Below are 17,093 nucleotides of genomic sequence, written 5' to 3'. Positions count from 1 at the left end.
CTTTTAACGACGCACAAAAAATTTCGTCCGCCTGCGTTTTTTGTTTTGTCAGTAAGCATCAATTTATAATCGCACATTTTTCTCGCTCGTTAAATGAACGAGAAACTCGGGAATGTCATAATACAAAAGTAAAAGATTCAAAGAAAATTTCTGTTCATCAAAAACACTATTCAATGCTGCGAATAGACATCCTAATCTCGTTGAAGGGAGAAATTAAAGCGTAATGAAAGAAGGGAACAGAGAATCATTCTCTAGATATTGATTTTTCTTCGGACAATCGAGAAGTCGAATGCGTTTGCTGAATGAATCATGAAAATGAACAACCCTTCAGAAATTTCGGAACCATTAAGCACAAAACTTCTGTTTTGAGACAAAAGACAGATGATCCATTATATATAATTTAATATACATGAAAGGTGTTTCCTACAAAAGTCACGCATCTTCTTCGAACCGTAGATAGTAGAAACCAAAAAAATGGTCATTGCTGTAATGGTAGGCAATTAAAGATTAAAAGGTAATTAACATCTTCAATATACTATTGTTCTACGGCTAATTTCCGATAGATTTTAAGTAATCAATTTGAAATAATTATAAGAAATTTAGAAGAAAGAATAAACAGAGTTAACATTGATTTCGTTGAACAATCAACGAAATCTGTTAGGTATATTATAAATTCTGTATACATTATCTTCGAGCACTTAAGATTTAAAACTAATCAGAGAAACTCATTAGCTCCTTTTTGCTCAATTGCATCAATTAATTATAATCAAGCATGCCTATAGTAGAACTAATAACGTCGGTGACCTTAATGGAGAAGCGATTGCTCTTCAAGGACATTCCAAGCAAGCGCACACCGAGACTTCGCGTGCGCTTCGTTATATACGATAATGTTGGTCAACGAACCCTCCTCGCGCGATAACGGTGGATCAATTGAAATGCACCCCTCGCGCGCGCTATCCCAGACCGGCCATTACTACGATGCAAGGGGCACTCCATTTTCTTGCTCAAAACATGTTTCTCGGATACAGGATCTCCTTCGAGTTGAAGTACTCGGGAATATATAAGCTTTTCGATACGCGCAATCTGAGATGACGCGAGATGACGCAAACAATTCTAGCAAGATTTTATGTCGCATCCATCATGCATTATGATTGTATTACGGAAACAACTGAATTTTATTTTCCACAAATATCTCTCGCAGCTGTTTATGAAAAGAATGATGCAATCTTTCAGAAGATAAAAAATTTCGAAAATTATTGAAAATCAAAATAAAATTTTTATTATTTGAGAAATTATCGAAAGTTTATTTAATTGTTTATTTAATTGAAAAACTCAATTATTTAATATTTTCTAGTAAATGATATTTTCGATACGTCTATCCTATCTGAAGTGAAATTGGAAAGATATGACGAGAATCGAAAGCTTGCGACTTGACCAGCCGTAATACCAGATGGCAAACAACGTTACTACGCTACAATCTACGCGACTATTTCACGGGGTGAGTTTTATCTTTTAGTGCAGCGTGCATACAGATAAAAATTTCACGATGCGATCGTCAGCGTCCCACTCGTGGGAAGATAGAAATGCGATAATATACTCGTCATATCGTTCGCGCTGTCATCGACGTCGCGACAAATAAAATGTTATGATCGCTGTATCGATTAATAAACGAACTCGTGTCGTGCGTTGCAGTCATCGCATGGATGCTGGACACTAATCCTGAGATATTGCGTATAACGGATCAACACAAAGAAAGCAGATTCTCAGAATCTATTGTTCGACTTAAATAGCAAGCGCACTAAAACTTCTGAATCTTGGCGTAATGAAAAATGGGGGAGGTTTTAATTAAATATTTTCAGATAGTTACAACTTTAATTATTAGTTGTAAATAGGTTATAATATTAAATATAATTATGCGGGAGTTAGGGATACTATAAGTGTAAATATTATAATAAATCATAAGAATTCAATATAAATTTTTAGCAGGAAAAACAGTTAAAGTTGGAGATATATGAGAAATGATGATTTACGATTATCAAATATAATTCATATAAACAATTTTTCATCGATAGTCAATATCTTCTGATCATTTTTGCAATCTTTTTAACACATAAAATTATCCTCATTGCTTCAAATGTACGTCATTTTGCCGTCATAATAATTATGCTGCGATGCAGTCATATAAAGATATAAAACAGACGCACGTGGCAAGAATTATGTAGAAACACACGGATTACACGAGACGGGGGACTCTAATCTTTTGACTATACCATTCTAACAAGGACCTCGTGGCGTCGAATATATGTATAGAGCCAATCAACCACTTGGTCATTATGTCAATTTTCTCTGTAGGGAACGGCGTTTTATATATAAAGAATTTTTCAATCACGTCAATCAGAAATACTAGAAATTAAATTCAGGGAAATAATATTATTTCGATATGCATTAATGATGTCAGAACCAGAAAAGTTTTTGGAATAATAAAATAAAATTTTTTAAAGAATTTCTAATTCGGAAAAAGTGACTTCTGCCACAACTTAAGTGTGTAATTTATGCTAAATTTCATAATTTGTTATTCTTATGCATTGAAAATCGCGAAATCATGCAGTAAATCGTGAAATTTACATGATAATAATAACGATTAGATTGACTTAATAAATTAGTAAAAATTACCAAAATACAGTTTCTATTTGTCTACAACTTTTCTAATATATTGCGTCAAATTTCATAAGAAAACTATCAATTTTTCTCGCGATCTTATCTCAAGAATAAAAGACATCTATAAATCGTACCGAATTTTCTATTCGCAGTTTTGCAGCATTCGATTCGTGACAAGATGTATTATATAGCAAGATACATATCGTAAACGCAAAGCAAATGCATCATTCAAAGGTCACCAGCGACGACTTCGTTGTATAAATCGTAAATCATATGCTGGACATTTACTTCTACTATCCCGATTGATTTAACATTTTACGAACTTCGCGAAGCAAAACGACAACGCGCAATCTTCGCTAAAACATGCGGAAGAAATTGCAGTAACGTCTTGAGCAATAAGAAAATAAGAGACAAGTATCCCCCAGTATCGGTCATGAACAATATATAAAAGAATTTATCCTAAGTTTCTAGAATCAATAATATTGAAGAAAATATTTGATACATTTGATTTTAATATTCTTCAAAAACTCGTTGTTTATTTTTGCTTTTAAACTTGTTACTTATTATTTTCTTAAATATGTTTCAAATAAAGTTTTGAAATAAGTAGTTTTTAAAATAAAATATGATCATTGTGTTTAGCGTCATTTAATGCAGTAAAAGGAGCAAATATCTTATATAATATAATATAACTTATATATAAGAATTACAGATTATTTTAATATCCCGCGAGGGATCCTCAAAAATATGATGACGACACTGAGCAGGAAGGAGCATTTACTTAAGTATATTCGTCGACGAGAAAGTCGCTAAATCATAAAGACGCTTTTCATCGCGAATGAAACGTCCGCGAGACTGAAAAAACGCCGGCGTCTAAACGTCGTGCTCTAAATCAAACGCATGTCACGCGTCTAAGCGTCCTAAGAAAAATAGGGGAGAAACACGGCGGCATTCCCCTAACTACAGGCTCGGCATGAAGGGAGTACTAACATCTACGATTTCACGAGTCCTCCTGTTTACGGGAAGCAAGTGAGAAACTGAGTGAGCCTAGCGCCAAATCGATGTTCTAACTGAATTAGGAGAAAGGTGAATAATGTAACCTATCGCAGATGAGACAGAATGCGATCAATACGAAACACAATTGTATGTACTTTAAAAATTGATATAAGAGACAAAATAAAAATATATATATATGTATATATATATATATATATATATATAAAAAATGGCTCTTAAATGTAATACGTTCAATAAAATAGTGATAATTATCACGAATTGTAATAATATAACGTATTTAAAAAATATATATTCTTGCCTTCATAAATTTGTAACAAGTTTATATTTTGCACTTCTTATTCAAATAATTGATTGTAAATGATTAGTAATTTGTGAGATAATTGTAAAATATTCATCATCTTTCTAAATATAGGTATTCTTATCTTCTAATATTTATCAATATATAAGAGATTTAACTATTTTTATATAGTATATTTTTCGTATTGTTATCATTATATAAAATTGTTCATTACTTCATAAAATTTTTTCTTGAAAATATCGCTAATAAAATTTAACTTTTAATTCATTATTTTATCAATTTTTATTTCAATTTTTGTTTAATTTAATTTACATTTGACTATTAAATTTCTTTAAATTAAATTTCTTAAAACATTTTCGCTGCAGATCGAACTATTTCTGCTTCAAATCAAAGTGGCTCGAATGCACTCGCACTTCGTAAAACCGTTCATCGAAATCGTTACTGCGTACCGAGGCAGTAATAATCGAAATACGAGCGTAAGTCCTGAGTCTACGAACGACGTGCAAAAGAGAAGTCGCACCTATTCCCAGTGCGGCCATAGGGGATTCCCTCGACATTGTCGCTCCGCGTCACCCCGCACCGCTTCAGCAGCCCCATCGGGTTCCTCGGGGGCGCGTGCGCACGAGTGGAAAATTGTGTCTGATAACGGCGGGTGTCCCAACGTCGTTTTAGTATTGGCCGCAACGCCGTAACGTCGCGACGTCTGGATACCGCCTCTTTTCCCTTTACGATATTTACGTCTCCAACGAAAACCGTCAAAACGCGATATCGAAAAATGAGACACCGATTTGACGCGGTAAAAAACCGTTTCAACCTTCCGAGATCAGCGCCGCTCCGCATTGTTCCGGTTGTCGCACGGCCACGGTCGGAAGTATAACGGATTTCGCGAGGAGGTATGATTGTGCGTCGGCTTAACAATAACCGGCATTGTTTTCATTAACGATATCATTAGCACTTTTCCGTTAACTTCGGTGCAGAAAGCATGCAGGGGTAGCATACATTTTTATAAACGCGCAAAAATCACCGATATCCAGGGTGTACCATAAAGAAATTTATTTTGAGATCTGACAGTACCGATTACTTGGAGCAAAGATATTTATCCAGAATGAATAAATGAGATTTTTACGGAGTACGTTGATTTAAAAATCGGAACGGAAATAATTAACAGTGTTAATTATTCAGCGAGACTCAAAATGTCAATCTAATGTACAATAAGATTTCACGTGACAAACAATAACGTTTTATTTTCTCTTTAATTCAGAATTTACAGTAAGTGCTCGAAATCGTATTTATACATTCTCTTTTATTTCGTTTTCCAAAACAATCGCCATTACTATCTTCCAAAATATTGACATTCCTTGGCGGGACACCCTGTACATCTCTGCACCAAAGAGAACTTCATTCATTGTTTCGCGAAAATCAATCGCGGTTGTTCTATCATTGTTCACTTTCTATACCGCATTTTGCTTTGCAATGAAATTACAATTATTTGAATTATAATTTTAATTTCTTTCACTTGACAGGAAGACGGATGTAACGGACGCAGCGGTGCATTTTGGCGAGAGAATAACTTCGCCGAATCAGTGCAATTTCAAGCCGCAGTGACTACGATGTCAAAGTGATTTTTGCAATTGATCGAACGAAAGACGTGTGTCATCCATCATGAAGAGACTTGGACTGCAGTTCGTGACTTTACTGTTATCCTCGTTGATAATAAGGATATCAGTGGTTTCAGGTACGTCCTAAAGAATTTTGCAAACATTATTAAGACAGATTTCATCTGTGCATCTTATACCGCAAACATCATCTTTCACTATGACAAATTGAAGTAATTTTGCATTCGCAGTGATAAGTTTAGATCGCAAGCAGAAAGTTTCAAGATTATTTTATATTTATACAATAATCTTTTTTGCCACATAGTCTCTGAACTATATTTGTCCGACGAAAATAATAATCGTACTCGTAAATATACACGGCGGTATAATTGAGTCTCGCGCTGCGCGTGTACTTGGCGCGAAACACTACCATGTCTCTTGATTATTTCTCAGTTTCGGGAAACTTCTTCTTTCATTTATAATTTATAATTTATTAAATAACAAAAGATAATAAAGTAATAATTTCGTATGAAATTTATGAGAACATCAAAAATACATTATTTCTGGTTATTTATGATTTAATATCGTAACCAATAAATCCAATATAACAAGAATCCCAGGCTGTTGACCGCCTCATATTGATATATTTTTTAGCTAGATACCGTAAAATAGCGATAATAATATAATTTTTAAAACAACAATAACAGACGATAGAATACAAGCGATCTTTTATAGTACGAGTAGTTTTAACCGAATCTTTAAGTCGCGCCAGATCCATGATTAATTAATTAACTCGCGTCATTGTATGCTAAATTGCTATGTCTTATTTGCAATCCTATGTCGAAACACCGTCACGCAATATTTGTTGGCTAAAACGGCTGACGAGTGACGCATCAAAATTAATAACCAGACGCGCCGTTATCGAATCTCGCGTTAAGTATAACATAGCCATTAAACGTTAACAGATATGCCAAAACTTTCCGCGTTTAATTTTTTTATAGAAACAATCCGCCCAAAATCCCGTCGATAAATTCTTCACAATAAACGTCTAACTTATTTAGGCGTAATTATAGCAATTTCAATTTTACAGAACCAATCTCTGTTCAATTATATCGCGGTCTCAGAATAATACAATCAAAAATCAGAATTCTCAGGGTTAATGGCAATTATGTCGTATAAAGGGAAGCTCTAGATGACAACCTAGTTGACCTAAGATCATCCTATATTAGACCAATCTCTAATTGGAGAGCGGAAATTGGGAGGGTGGCTATGAGATTAACCTTTGCACTTGGAACATAATTCTCCGTGTGGCAGATGCGCCGCGTTTTCCTAATGCATCGATGCTGCCGTGCTCATCCAATTATCCCCGGCTCGCGGCTCGTTGGTAAACGTCAGTGATGGAAGCAAAAGGTTTTATTCTGCAACCCCGTTGTTGTAATATCATGTTCTAAAATATCGTAGCGACATAACGATCTGATAACATTATAATGTTACCATTATTAAATTGTAATTATAATATTATAATGTTGCGCTATCGCGAGATGTGATAGTTATAACATTGTAATTGTACAATGTAAACTACAAGATGATAATATTGCACTGACGTTTTCAGCGATGCGCAAAGCCGAGCTCGCATTTAGTTGTAAGCTTAACAAGTCGCTGTTAAATTGCCATCTCTTTGCAACACCGGGAACACATCGCTCCAAGCGACTCGCTCTAATTCAATTCTTACACTATACGCGTTTGTGGAATATAATATTCTATGTAATTCCCAGGAAGCGGCATGTCACAAGACAATGCGTGAATTTCATTAACGCGCGGGAGACGGTAGGCGCTCGTAAACGCCACAAGTTGCAGACAGGCCTCGTCCGTCGGTCTTTGCTCGATTTCTCACGCACGCCTGCAGGACTATCGATTTCGCGTACAGAGCCGCGCGAGCGCGAAAAAGGGTCTCGGGCAAGGGTGCATTGATAGGGGCTAACGATAACGCGTTCGCAGAACGCAGCTCCAGGTGCACCGGCAGGGTCGGTTCGCCCTTCAGGTGCTATAAGTCACGTTAAGCACGGTAACTAAAATCTACGAAACTATTCGAGGTCTAAAAAAATTACTAATTAAAATCCGCAAAGAAACTACAAAGTTGAATTCAATAAATAAAATTAATAAAATTAAGTCTGTTATTAATTAATAAGAGAAAACAAGATATGATATACAATCGAATAAGAATACAAGCCATTTTCGGTCTAAGCTTAGATCTTAGGCAGCTCAATATTAATTTCTGTGTATATGTATTATTTATAATTATACATATACATATATATTCCAACTTTTTAAACTGCGCACCGATCACAGTCGGACTTGAAACACAGTTATTGTTGGAACACATAAATCCCTCCCTCCCCGTGATTAAATCAATTTAATTTAATTATCTAAAAACTGCAAAGAATTTATTGCGAAAAATATTACCTCAGCCAGGATTCGAACCTGGAACCTCCCTCATTCCGTGAAGGTATTTTTCGCAATAAATTCTTTGCAGTTTTTAGATAATTAAATTAAATTGATTTAATCACGGGGAGGGAGGGATTTATTGTTGAGATTTTCTATGATTATATATATATAACTTGTAAAATTACTAATAATCTTAACTATTTCATCAGGCATTATGTCATTAGTATTATGCCATTCATAATATGTTTAAATATTACTTTTTCATATTGATATATTTTCATATTCAAAAGCGCTATTATGTCGCGATGAAAATCTTATCTTTTTAGACTCTTTCTTTTGTGCAGTTTTATGTTTGATATAAAACAGAGTAACGTTTTACAAAGCCTGCTGAAGTGCCGACGGCGATTGAGCCTGAGGACATCGAGGCAAAAGTCACGAACAGCATACCTCGTTGAACGATTTCGTAACAATGCTACGTAAAAGTTAACATTTGTATTTGATCATGCAACGATCTCGGTGTCGCGTGCCGACCGCGTATTCTCACGTGCACGGCTCCGATGAACCGCGAGAATCGATACCGGCCTTCCGCATACAACTGTATTTTTTGCCAACCATTCAGGTTGATACGTCACGCGTGACAAGATCGAGTCGTGCGACAGTTCTCCGTATGGCCTATCGCAATTATAATCTCTGAAGGGCAATCCTTTTTCAAGTGTAGTCTTGGCATAATCCCAAAAATAAATCAAATAAAAGGTATATTTGTATATTCCAACCCTGTAACATATACTTCGGATCTCTAAAAAAATATCAATAAATAGTAAATATCTCTTAAAATCTTTTTTAAAAACGAGATTTATATTTCCAAAAAAATATAGATCAAACTATATTATTTTAACTTTCTATTATTTTTAAAAATTATACCTGCTCTAAAATATTAGAAAAATATTGTTTAAGCAATAAAAAGGGTTTACCGTGCCACTAAAAGCCATGTAGGATACCTTTAGGCTCGGTTCCACCCACGTCACTTAACTTTAACCTTAGCTTAACTCACTCTTCGTCTCTTTCTAACTGTCCCCCTTAGAAAGAGACGAAGATTGAGTTAAGCTAAGGTTAAAGTTAAGTAACGTTGGTGGAACCGGGCCTTTTTTTAAGTCTTGTGTCTACAATGCTAGAAATCACTCCGAGATCGCGGACGGAAAAAGAATTAACCAATCGCATTGGTCAATTGCTGAATTGTTTAAACATGATTGGTCAATTTTTTCTCCGTCCGAGATCTTGGAGCGATTTCTAGTATTGTGGACACAAGGCTTTAGAGTCAGAAATATTCTCTGGGAAGTTGACGTCATAGTTTAAAGTTCAAAGCAATTAAACATCTCTCCATTGTCCATTAGCTGCATTGTATACACAACTATAAAAAAAAGCTCGATTGCTCGCGACTGCATGAAAGGAAGCATTTTTTTTTAATCAAGTTCAATTTTCAAGAAACTTGCGGGTTGTAGACCCTATTTGATACTATCGTACTATATTAAGGGGATCCGACGATGTTTGGTATCGACGGTTTCCCGCAGATGCGGCTTTTTTGCTCCTTTTCTTGCCGTGGCCCCGACGCATTAACGTAGAGGGAGGATACGACGAGAGTGAACGCGGCGGGGTTGGTCCCACCCCACGCAGCCCACGACGCTGTGCAGAACTCTAGCATGGCAAGACTGCGCCGGTTTATTGCTCGCGTCACGCTATTGCATTCGCCGTCCGGCCGAGCAGTACGAAATTTGGCATCGATTTCGTCGAAGAAAGTCGCGTCGCGGGCTTCATTGACATTGAATGCGCCATTCAATGGCGAGCCGCGACCTTGGCTGCGTTTCCGCGGCCGGCGTTTTCGCATCAAGGTCACCATCGCGAAAAACTATAATTCACTTCTTCTAACCGGCGACCGTCCCCGTTACTTTCGTCCCGAATATAATGGGCGTTCTAACTAAATAACGAAAGTTTATGAGGCGAAAAGTCAGAATTCTCGACGAGACACCGCGTCATTTTCAAAAATTAATTATAAGAACAAGACTCATGCGAATGTGTAATTTAGCAAAGCAAGCACACGCGATCGAAATACATTGGACGACAGGAAGCTAAATGCGCGAGGGCTAATGATGTTCCGCGGAGATAGGTGAAGAAGTGTGCATTTTTTAACGCCAAGCGCACGAGTTAGTATATCGGGTGCAATTTGTAATGGCGAGCTAACGAAATGCCACGAATGAGAAAAGTGTAAAATATGCAGCGCTCGACACGCACACACGTGAGAAATATGAAACCTAACACGGCGTGATACAGGGCCACGAAATATACGGACAAGCGGATAAGCATACAGTTTCCGACGCAAAAAGATAGGCGCAGCAGAGTTTGGTTGAGATAAGTTATCGCGCGCGATGGGATAACGCGACGGGAGATATTAGCATTTCGCACGTATATTTCGGCCAAAAATAGAGAGCGGCGTAATTTCGGTGCGATATTCTTCGGCGATTCTGGCTTCTGTGAACTTTTCAAGTAACGTGACACACGCGATATATTCGCATGTCGAAACTAGAACTCTAGATCGTGGCTGCGGTCCTGTCGTACAATAGCGTTCACTGTTGACGGGATCCTGAAAGGGGCCCTTCATGATACCATCGATAAAGCCCCGCGCGAAAGTTCGATAAGTACAAATCGTCGCGCGACGTGAAACCTTTCGAAGCACGCGCGTCATTCACGCCCAACGTTTATCGCCCCGCCGCAATAATAGCCTTTTATTTGCGGGCCGAACTATAGCGTCCGCGATGTCATACGGCCACTAGGTTGCCTAGGATCGATAATCGAAACTCCGCCGCGTCCTGACGATGAAGCGTCGCGTATGAATGTTAATCCGACGTAAACGACACCCACGCGTGTGTCGGTATTTATGCGAGTAATTAATTAACGCTATCACGTGTAGCGGTGGGCGATTGTGGGAATAAAAAGGACACGTCAAGCCGAAAGCAATGTGAGCGTGAATTGCAAAATGTCATTTGGAAAATGTATCCGCAATTTTTTTGAAAAAATAGTATAAATAAGAATGTTATATAATTAAAATAAATTTGCGCATTATAAAATGTAATATAATCCACTGGGATATAACTTGTCTTTTTAGTAATTTTATTTATTTATTACATAAATAACTCTAATGTGATTTATAGTAACGTATTCGAGTTGAAGTCTTATAATAACAGTTTTCCACACGATAATGCTTCAATGACCGAATATTTCGATGTAGTGACAAATCCTTTTCCAAAATATAAATTTTCCAAAATATCAATAAGCGATTGGATGACTCGAGAGTAGTGGAAAGAAAATTTAATCGTTTGTCATCGTCGCGAGGCACGACGCTTCACATTTGCGCGTCAAGTCATCGTATACCATGAATAGTAATGAGAACGGCGAGACTCCCTATTAATGACGCGGCAGAACACGCAGCGGTGCAAAACGTCTGGCGTGGGTCTTCTCGCCGCAAAGTTACAGACTCCGTTTGCGGCAATATATTTCACGGCGGCATTACAGTTGCCAGGTTCAAAAGGAAAACTGTTTTTACTCTCCTAAATTAACTTTCTAAAGCGTGGGATCTCTGAGAATTTGTTAAGATTATTTCACCATCTGATTAGACTCGTAGCTGCACGATAATAAGCTGTTTTAAGTAGGACTTGTAAAGAACAAATTAATTGGTTTATGTAAAACTCGTAATAACACATTAATTGAAATTCATAAAAAAATATATGTATTCTTCTCATATTCCTTTATACAATAAAAGCTATTTCATTTAATGTTATCGATTTTATCATGAATACAATATATTATAAAAGGTTGGTGGTAATCGCTCCAATCTTTACCGAACTTCGAATTGTAAATTCCCTCACAATTTGTCGATAACAATCGAAAATTAATGCACGTTACAACTATAGAAACAGAAATAAGAAAATCAAACATCGCGTGCCGCATCGAAATCGTTAATCAAGACGAGTCCTGAAAGCAGCCCTCACCCTCGCTGCAACCTAATCAAAGGGCGCGTGTGCATTATGCGCACGTAAGAATCGATTTCCAGCGCCCGCCATTAGGCGGTGTAAGAAGGTATTACTACGATCAAGTTTGCTTGACGAAAACTACAGGTTTAGCAACTTGAAGTTAAAGATATTTTAAGATTTCTTCTAATAATCTAAAAAATATATACGAGTAATAATGAAAATTTGAACAAAAGGAGACATAACTTTTAAGATCGCTAAAGTACAATATTTTTTCTCTCTTGTGATTCGATTTCTGCAATTGACTCTAAATTATATATTTCGACTATATAGTTCAGCCAATTCTAAATTGCATGTTTCGATATGATTCAACCGATCGATTTCAATCAAGATGAGTTTGATTGGTAGAGTATTTCCTATATTAATCGCTTGCATCCTTAAAGATGAATGAAACAAACAAATAACATTTGTGCAAATACGAAATTTCCTCGAAACTGCGAGCTATTTTACCGTCTCAACTGTTCTCGAGTGCTTTCTATGAATCATTGCCCGACAACTGTTCCCTCCCAGTGAACTAATGACCAGAAACAACCGAAAGGATTCGAGTCCTAGAAGAAACTGCATCAGAGTGTCAAGGATATACGGAGTGTTCCAAATCGCACCTTTTCTCCCCACAAAACTGAGTGTATCTCAACATGCTCCATTATCGTAGATAAATTGCCATGAAGTACATCCATGTGTTGTTAACGGACGCAATTATTCCGCAGTCATTTTCACGATTTGTGTTTTGCGAAGCACGCGAAATAATGCACATTAAGTAATGCAAAAATGCTGCATGGTAATTTAATCATGCGTTAAGCAACAATTATAATTACGATGTGTGTGCGACATTTAATTAAATTAATACCTCTATCACGAAACAAATGTTAAAGAAACGTCTGGCAAATTACACTTTCGAGCAAAAGTAGGCTGGGATTATTCATGTCACGAACGTGTTTCCATGGAAATATGCTTTATAAAATATTATCTTTTATATTTTACTGTTTTAAAATAATTCAGAGATATGACCGCTTTTCTTTTTGGTAAAAAAGTCGGCGTAGATTTAATTAGACAGATATAGAACGAAGTCAGACAATTTTATAAAAAATTAAGAGACTTAACGATATTCATCACGTTAAACAAATGTAATGGAGGGAATAAAAAAATCTTAAAAGCTTAAAATTAAAAAAATGATAAGCTTAAAGTAGATAGCACCATTTTGAACGTAATGAAATATCATCAAGGGTAGCTTTTTAATTCTTACAATTTTAAGACTAATAAGTCATTTGTTTATCAATTGTAGATTGTGTATCACAGTTACATGTTTAAACATATATTTCGCGAATTTCATGAATAGTTAATTAATGATGCGGGCCAGAAAATGCCGAGATAAAATGTTGAAGGAAGAATTGATGATTTGGGTGAACCAAATAATTGTTTTACGACTATTATTCTGACCGTTGCACACACAATACGGACGTATATCGACCGGTATATCCTGCATTCGCAATGCATACACGCACACATACGTATTTTATACTATAGGTATAGCAGAAAACAAAGCTCGAGGCATTGTTAGAACATGCAAATGCCTGGCCTTAACCTCGACGATCCTGTGTGCTTTTCCGCGTATTTCTAATCTTTTCTCATCAAATTCGCATCAAGCTGTGCATTATTATTATTATAACTTAACAGTACCCCGAATCGAACAAACACTTTAGTCGTACCTACGTATACAGCCACAGACGTATCGAGTACTTGTAAATTGATCACGGTATAAAACAGTAAAACACGAAGAATTCCATCGCGTACCTTGGCCTTACCGTGACATTTCACGAAACATAAAATTGTACCACCCACGACCGCGTGTGTCCATTAAACGTAATCGCGAGCGCTTATCTCTCGTGTATGACACACAGTAGATGTGCTTATGAAATTGAAATATTCTTCGCGTTATAATACGGTGACTAGAATATCGATTTCTATCTCTTTCACGTTGCTTCTCAAAGCTTGCCACACCGCACATCCGAAGAATATTAATGCGCGTCGTAGTGCTGCGGTGACACAAAGGACAACGCGTCCATTAATTTAATAAAGCTTCGCGCGTAACGAGCGAAGACGGGGAGATATCCGACATAATAGCGCCAGTAACGAGACTCCACGCTCAATCGCCATCTATGTCTTGTATAATTTGGCGGTTACGCGATAATCTTGTATACCTTAATTACACAATAAACTTCTGACTTTAGTGCTCCGCTATTCAACGGTGTGTATGCGTAATTACTAGAAAAGAATCAGAAAACATGTCCCGAATATGATTTATACAACAATCAGGAAAAAATATTAACTTTGAAACTGTTAATGATTATCGCGCCACTTTATTCGCCCACTTGACTCTAACGCATAAGACATAAATTTCATGTATCATTCATGCAGTACAATCTGATAAGTGCAGAATAATACGAAGCCATCAATAAGTCGATATCTCAAAAGTTGCATCTATATTACGATAACGAGGTTACACGCACCGTGACTTTTATACGGATTTCTTTGATCTCTAAGGTACATCAAGGGGTTAATCAGTAATCATCGTATCGCCACCTTGCTCTTTCGTGTTCGACATCTATATAGCGTGAACGCATCGCGAGCGGTCCTATAATACACGCGTTACAGACACGTACAGGCAGTACTTTACGATACCGTTTTCGTTCGCGTAATCATGAAACGGTACAATCGCCTCAGCGAAAATTGGAAGCATTTTATAGGATCGTTAACATGCGACTGTTATCTGGGCCGCGTCGAAATAGAGCGTTTTCCGGAAAATAACGCCGACTCTGTGAAAACACGCCCGACAGTCATAACGGCGATTACGTGACTCCAAGTGAGCATTGTTTGCGTCGCATCGCGCTCATAATGAATACGGTATTATTAACACGATGTAATGGGACCGGCGCGATAATGTAATCGAGGGACTCGCCTCCCTCGACACGAATGCCCGTTACAACGCACCGTTGTAATTTAATCTGACTATCGCCGCCCCGCGCGAAAAGAGTCAAAGACACGTATGTAGGTAAAAATCCATCCTGTCGGTCCCACAAGAGGGGTGGCTGTCGCCACACCCCGTAACCCACATACCAAAAACACACGTGTGACACACCACACACGGTACGCGCTAACCATGTTGGCGACAACCGACCGCTGACATTTGTTACTAATTAACTGTGTACGCAAGATATGATTTCGCACGTACAAAGTCAAATGTCAAATTTCAGAATAATAATATTAACGCCTCCGCGTCACGTATCATATTTATTACGCAAATTGAAAATATGCTACAGTTTCAATTACTCCCTATTAATCCTTTATGCCATATTATGCCATAAGTAAAAGAAATTATTTCATTGTAAATAATATATTTTCCAACATGCATTAATTTCTTTAAATATGAAAGGCAATATTTAACATATAAGTATTGCATTAATTTATTTATGCAATATTAGTGCGTTAAAAATTTTTATTATTTAATTATTTTATATATAACATTTGCAACATAACAACGCATTTTCTACGTTAAAGTTAAAGTTTATATAAGACGTTTACTTATATACCGTATATAAGTAAACGTCTTATATAAACTTTAACTTTAACGTAGAAAATGCGTCGTATACAAGATACGATTACGATAATGTAGGTATATCTTACGAGATAAAATTCGGGTGTGGGTCCGATAAATCTATCGCGAAGCAGGTAAATATTTTCCCATAAAATTTTTCCTTATGGGAAGTCGAGTCACGTACCGTTTTGAGTATCTAATTTTTTTCTCTTGCCTAGATTTTTTTAAATTAAGCAAATGGGCGTTATTAATGGTTGCAAATATCGCACGCGATATAGCTTGTCTAGACATTATCGGTAGAAAATGTAGTAACCTTTATTGTCTCGTAACATCTAACCTTTAGCAGCCGGACGTTTCCACTTTAAATGGGACGTCGCGAAATAGTAAAACGAATTGTAAGACGCGACGAGAATATGTCGTCACGAAACGAGCGATCGAGTTTTTGCAGACGATCAATAGTCTATGCAAGCAGCATTTATTATATCAACAATTAATAAACGACGGTAGTGGACAAATAACAGAAAATGGTTCTTCATTGTTTATGTGTCTGCTTAAATTGTAATGAATGTTAAGTAATCAAAGGATAATTAAATAATTAATGAAACATTAATATAATGGTTTATGTAGATGACAAATGTAACAGTTTATAACAAACGCATTTTAACTATTCGAATATATGGGATGATCGACGACAATGAATTATTATTTAAATTCATCCCAATTTAAAAGTCTGATATGAATCGAGTCTGTGACAACGGGATGGGAAGAACGATACGCGAGGGAAGTACGAAAATGTATTCGCAGCTGTATTTTTCACGTGTTGGCATCTATGTAAATGCTGGGCCGACTTAAGAGGCAAACAGAATTCTCTCAATGTTCCACCTGGCGCTTCTATACGGGGTAGTCAAAACATCCATATTTAAATACAGATTTTATTGATTTATGGTTACTTTAAATCTTTCAGTTATGCGGTTGTTGATTTGGACGGAAGATATTAAAGAGATTAATTTTATAAATAATATACTTTTTTGTATAACATTTAACTGTCGTAAAATATGGATTGCATTTTATTTCGATCACCCTGTATCTTGTCTGTCGCAGGCTCTATCTTCGAGAATTTCCACGGTAAATCCGTTTAAGCCTCAAATGTTCACGGCTGTCGTGTGCTTCATAATAGACCATTAATTTCTTCGTTAGGCTTCCTCAGCGTTTTCCCTGTTGTTGCCCTTATCACTCTTATTGCACGGTTTTCCCAGCGGAAATCATCCATTTTCGCGCTACCCGGCGCGACACAAGTAGTGTATCTCAGCCGACACATGCATGGTGATTAAAAAAGGCATAGCTACACTTCGGTGACCTGATACACGCCGCGAACAAAGTTTCGCGCAATCTGGGTTACCGTCAACTACGTG

At 36.9% G+C, this 17,093-nt stretch overlaps 1 protein-coding gene across 1 annotated transcript in view; it reads left to right on the top strand.

Annotated features, from left to right (window-relative positions):
• Positions 1 to 4,633: 4,633 nt before the first annotated feature.
• The window catches only part of Ret (Ret oncogene), a 56,236-nt gene continuing 43,776 nt past the window's right edge, over positions 4,634 to 17,093 (top strand). Inside the window, exons 1-2 of the mRNA XM_071720716.1 lie at positions 4,634 to 4,863; positions 5,494 to 5,705. Coding sequence (XP_071576817.1) covers positions 5,633 to 5,705 — 73 coding nt within the window. The 5' untranslated portion in view covers positions 4,634 to 4,863; positions 5,494 to 5,632. The remainder of the gene's footprint in view (positions 4,864 to 5,493; positions 5,706 to 17,093) is intronic.

This window comes from Temnothorax nylanderi, unplaced genomic scaffold (assembly GCF_030848795.1).
Source record: "Temnothorax nylanderi isolate EJ_2023f unplaced genomic scaffold, tnyl_v1.0 TNYL_tig0365_pilon, whole genome shotgun sequence".
NCBI classification, from domain to species: domain Eukaryota; kingdom Metazoa; phylum Arthropoda; class Insecta; order Hymenoptera; family Formicidae; genus Temnothorax; species Temnothorax nylanderi.
This window is presented reverse-complemented; position numbering and strand designations above follow the sequence as displayed.